Genomic DNA, 5,707 nt, shown 5'->3' with positions numbered 1-5,707 from the left:
CTATTAGGCTAAATATGAAGTTTGTCAGTAAAATTAATCAAAAGAGTAGCCTACAGACTTGTTACTGACTCGTGTTTTCTTTTGTGTTTGATCATAAAATGTTTTTCATCATTAAATGGTATAACTTTCAAAACATCTAAATGTCGCAATCAGGGCAACAGATTTGTTGGTTGCTTTCACTTCCATCCACTTTACGAGTGGACGCGTTTGAGCGCAGTTAATCGCTGTGACAAGATCTCTAAACTTCAGCTGCTCATCACATGTGCAAGATGAGAAGACACTTACTTGGAATACTTGTACTTTTGAAATATTGCATTTGCGGTGATGTGCAGGACTTTGATGGAGACATTAAGGACTTTGTAGTTGGTGACAGTAAGTTATTTGTTCTTACTGACCGTCGACTACATCAGATGAGACACGATCTATATGAGGAGAAGAGAAAAGACATCACTAGAGTTAACATTCTGGTGCCTTTTGACACCAACGGCACCCTGATAACGTGTGGGACTTTTCAAGATGGATATTGTGAAGTTCTTGATATAAATGACATTACAAACAGTATTTTCTATGAAAGTGATATACCGTTAAGGTTACGACAGAACGAGAAATCTGTTGCCTTCATAGCCGGTACGTACCTTTTGGTTGGGAAAAAGGACGACGATGCAAATCTTCAAGATACCAGGTATTCTGTTGTTAGCTTGCTGAGCACTTTACATTCTCAACCAGGTGGAATTTTCTCAAGAATATCAGAAGGATCAGAGGCCATCATTCAGAGCACAGTGAGAGATGTGGAGTTTGTTGATGGATTCCAGAGAGTTTCGCCCTCAGAATCCTATTTATTTCTCAATGCAAAGACCGACTACGAGAGCAAAGTGCTCGTCCTGAGGATGAACAGCTCTAAAGGGAAAAAGACAGACATAATCAAATCCCTACAGGCTGCAACGATACGATGCTACAGTGGTAAAGTTCGTCCAGTGCTCGTCGCCTGCACCGTTATTCCCTCAGTGAACGGTGTTATTTGGGCAGGTGTGTTCAGTGCGCAGAATCAGCAGGATCCGGAGAACAGCGTGCTGGCTCTGTACAACATCAGTAACGTTCAAGGCCGAGTGAAGGGCTTCTGCGCTTACGGTGAAAAATGTGATTCTGAGGTTGGAAATTACTTGTATACTTTTTAAACAGTATTTTGCCTTACAGAGACTTGAATAACATTTGTAATAGAATACATGTTGCATGATAAACGTAATTCACTGTATTGTTCACTAATGTTGTTTGTGTTTCAGAGTGATACTGAACTTCAGCCGCTCTCTGTGGTGTTCAAGTACAGCTCAATGTCAGCAGTGGCAGCAACGAGCATTGAATCCTGGATTGTGCTGTTCATAGGAACCAGTGATGGACAACTCATAAAGGTCTCCATCACCTCTCTCTCATACACATGTGCTTTTATTTTCACGATTCTCACTGGGTTTTTATTTTTAAGCATGCCTACCATTTCCATTTACACATATAGCCTAGATCTAAATTGTTTTTTTTTTAATTCTGCTTTTGAACTACTGCATGGTATGATTTGTATTTCTGTTTGTTTCTCTAGCTAGTGTTGAATGAGAAATTCACACCAGGCTGTACAACAGTGCTGTACAAATCTGATGATGAACGAGCAGTGCTTCCCAGAATGCACTTTGATCCAGTAGATTCCAAACATATCTACATCGCTCTGAAGAAACAGGTGAGGTTTAAAAATGTGCAATTAACAAACAATGACAATATATATAGTATATATACTACTAGTGTAGTAGAAAAATGTTGAATAATGAATAGTTTCTGTATATAACACTTTAATTATACAAAAATTACTCTTACAGTGTTCTAAAATAAATAAGTAAAATGTGATAATGCTTTTCAGAAGCAAAGGAATAGTTTGCTTTATACTTTTGATGATCCAAGACAGTGTTTTTATCCGCTAAAAAAAAAGGCAATTCTCCCAAGCCCCGCAGTTAAAGAACCACTAAATTAAACTAAAAGTTTAATAAAAGTTAAAAATAAAAGTTATTAAATCAGGCAGTATTCCTTACTATGTGTTAGATCAAATCATCATACTTGTCTCTTTCTGCTCATGTCTTTGATGTAGCTAAGAAGAGTGTCCATTGTTCAGTGTGGTAATTACAGCATTCTGAAAGACTGCAGAGCTGCTCTGGATCCTCTCTGCGGCTGGTGTCTGAACTCACTCGGGTCAGTCTGTCTTTATCACATCACACATGATATCTACTGCGGGCTGCATCTACACTAAATATGCCTAATTGTAGAAAAGCATGTTAACTTCTTATCATATAGACAAGATGAGCAGTGTGCAAACAATTCTGTAGTGATATATTGGTTGATGCTGTTTTTATCTAGATGTTCTACTCAAGATGAATGCTCAAATACTTCATGGGTGTCCATCCCAAAAAACTCTCTTCAGACACAGCTGTTTTCTTTTCAGATGACAGAGAATTCTTCTAGAAAGGTAGACATCAATATTTAAAAAAAATTTTTAATTGTCATTTGGAAAATATTTACAAGACGACTCTTTACCAACCATTGCCCTCTCTTCTACACAGATTACTCTATATCTTTCCTTGAGTCTGGAGAGCACAGGAAATCCTGCATTCACATGTGCCTTCACCACAGGAACCATGAAGCTGTGTGATGGGTCTGATCTGTCTGCAGTTTTCCCAACCTGCTCCTGTAGTTTTTCTGACCAGAAGCTCTATACTGGAGGTTGGTTCTCCTTCAAAGAAGTTGTATATGTACTAATATACAGTGCATTTATCTAGTCAGAATATGATTGTTTATAATCATAAACATTTGTTGGTAATCTGTTCAGGTTTAAAAGTCTCTGCTACTGTTACTATTGAGGATCAGAAGATCACAGAGATGATGACACTGAAGAACTGCTCCAGTATCACAGATAATTCACCAAATGCTTCTTATACACAGTGAGAAATGCATAGTCTAAAATAGTTTAAAAGACTTCTTTGAACTTTTATTTCAAAAATATAAAAAATATGAATTAAATGCAGGTGTGTGCAGTGTATCTCAGCTGGGTGTCACTGGTCCTCATCCTCCAAGCGTTGTGAATGGGCACATGGACGTGGACCACAGTTAAACATACAGGTGAGACAATGTGTAACCTACAATCCACTAATTCAGTATATGTGTATTGGGAAATAGCATACCTTCATAAATTTATATCAATTCATTGTTGATAGCTGAACAATCGTTGAGTTGACTGAAGTGAACTCAGGAAGTACATGATCTGCTCTTTCTCTACTCTTTAGGATGCATGTAAACATCTACTCTCTGAGATGGTCTACGATGTAAGTGTTAATCAATGTTTATTTATGGTGGTAATAATAATAATAATAATAATAATAATTATTATTATTATATATTAAATTATATAATATGTTGTGAAATTCATTTTAACTTCTGTTATTTTGTTTATATTCAGTTTTGTTTTGTTTTGTAACTGGGTGCAACCTTTGGTGTCCTGTAGAAGCCAAGCTTCTACATCTTATCAACACCTTAAGATGACAATGCACATTTTAATGAGTGAATCTAATGTCATACAGAACATTTTAATCATGAAATTTGCAAGAACACTGTTAATGTGGAAAAATAAGATTTGCAATGATCTGCAGAGATACTTTTAGAACAGATGAAAAACAGAAATGCATATAAATTCCTGCATGTTTTGTCATGTTTCTGAGATCTGCAGTTTAGTCTTGCTTAAACTGTTAGAGGTTTAGTAAGAGCAACCTGGTTTCTGACAGCCAGGCTTTTCTTAATATTTTTGGTGGGTTTCACTTCCATTGTTTGTAGAAATGTGTGGTATTGTGTGTCTGTGTGTGCATGCAAAAGCCACATATGCAAAAATAAGTGGGGGAATTCAAATGTAAATAAATAAATAAATAACTAGATGATTGAATGAATAAAAAATTAATGGATTATCATGTATTACTGGCTGAAGTTGTTTTAATCTCTTCATTCAGCGGTGGAAGGAAGATTCATATTCAGGGCAGCAATCTGGAATTAGTGGAGTCAGTTACTGTCCTTCCCTTTGCGCTGGAAGCACAATACAACACAAGCTTAGGGGTAAGATGTGTTTATTACGCCTGCAGTTGCTCACAGAACTTTATCTGATACATAGAGGTCAGCTATTTATAACTTCAGAGTCTTCAAACGTCCATCACCTTACTGACCACCAAGCTGTTATGATGCCTAAACATTTCAAGCAATTGAATTGAGTTTTTTATTATTTTTTATAAATTTTAAACAAAATATTACAGACTTCTAATATTTAAAATATAATTAAATATTGATTTTAATCATTTTAATATTGATTGTCAGTTAACATGAAAATAATTATCAGCTTGTCTCTGTCAGAATTTTAATATCGACTGAAGACTTTAATTGTATTCACAGCTTACATGCAGCTTTAAATGTCACATGTATTAGTGTCATATTTTCATTGTCTCTCTTTCTCAGGACATGTGGTTTCACTCACCCCCCTATGATGGCGGTGGTCAGTTTAGCTTCTTGTTGAATGTTGGGAACTCCACTGTGGACTGTGTGGATTATTTCTCCTACAAGCCTGATCCAGAATTCACTGGATTCACCACCTTACAGGTGGCCAACGATCTACAGGTGAACATTAAGGTGAGTTTAATGATACTGTGAATTTAACTTTAGTCTACTCGCTGCATTTTTGGTATGCGTGCTGGCCCCTGGTTTTAAAACTCTAAATTAACTTTTACATTTATTATCAGCATGAGAAACTCACAACTTCCAAACCATCCCACACTCTCTGTTCCTCAGAAAGTGAACGATAATTTGAATTTGAATATCAGTGAGGTGACTGTGAAGGGTGTACAGGGAGATCAGCAGTATCGGTGTGTTTTGGAGAAGATTGAGTCCAATGCCATTATCTGTACAATTAAAGGAGAATCAGGAGCCGTCCCAGCAGTGGACTCACTCACTGTAAGTATGTTTTATTTTCTTCCACATGGTAACTATAATGTTAAATCTCAATAGATTATGAGAGGGAGTAGTCCATAGTTTGACTTGATAATTGCTGCTAAATCTTAAATCTTGTCAACTTTATGAGTTATAGGACCAGGGCCGGTTCTATAGACATTAGGAGGCCCTAGGCAAAATTCATGTTGGAGGCCCCCCACCCCCAATGAAAAGCACTTGAAACAAATATGAATGATTCCTAACCTTTTTATTTATACAACATTTAATTTTACATTTTGTATATTTTTACTTATACAGTACAAAAATTTGGAAACATTACTATTTTAAATGTTTTTTAAAGAAGTCTCTTATGGCCATCATTTAGCCTGTTGGATTAAAAATACAGAAAAAAAAAACAATAATATTGTGAAATATAATTACAATTTAAAATGTAAATTTATTTCAATCTATTTTACTATATTTCTGTGATGTAAAATCAGCCATTACTCCAGTCTTCAGTGTCACATGATCCTACATAAATCATTCTAATATGCTGATTTATTATCAATGTTACAGTGCTTAATGTTTATTTTATAACCTGTGATACTTTTTTCAGGATTTTTTGATTATTAAAAATGTTTAAAAATAAAAATATAATATTTTATAATAATATAAGTCTTTACTATCACTTTTTTATCTAACACATTCTTGCTGA

General features: G+C 35.4%; 1 protein-coding gene across 1 annotated transcript in view; it reads left to right on the top strand.

Annotated features, from left to right (window-relative positions):
- The first annotated feature begins 239 nt into the window (after positions 1-239).
- The window catches only part of LOC107725519 (plexin-C1-like), an 18,822-nt gene continuing 13,354 nt past the window's right edge, over positions 240-5,707 (top strand). Inside the window, exons 1-9 of the mRNA XM_016534796.1 lie at positions 240-1,148; positions 1,281-1,406; positions 1,589-1,728; positions 2,131-2,226; positions 2,392-2,500; positions 2,595-2,754; positions 2,870-2,972; positions 3,057-3,150; positions 3,315-3,359. Of these exons, the coding sequence (XP_016390282.1) occupies positions 261-1,148; positions 1,281-1,406; positions 1,589-1,728; positions 2,131-2,226; positions 2,392-2,500; positions 2,595-2,754; positions 2,870-2,972; positions 3,057-3,150; positions 3,315-3,359 (1,761 nt within the window). The 5' untranslated portion in view covers positions 240-260. The remainder of the gene's footprint in view (positions 1,149-1,280; positions 1,407-1,588; positions 1,729-2,130; positions 2,227-2,391; positions 2,501-2,594; positions 2,755-2,869; positions 2,973-3,056; positions 3,151-3,314; positions 3,360-5,707) is intronic.

The sequence above is a fragment of the Sinocyclocheilus rhinocerous genome, unplaced genomic scaffold, assembly GCF_001515625.1.
Source record: "Sinocyclocheilus rhinocerous isolate Xijiao unplaced genomic scaffold, SAMN03320098_v1.1 scaffold153, whole genome shotgun sequence".
NCBI lineage: Eukaryota > Metazoa > Chordata > Actinopteri > Cypriniformes > Cyprinidae > Sinocyclocheilus > Sinocyclocheilus rhinocerous.
This window is presented reverse-complemented; position numbering and strand designations above follow the sequence as displayed.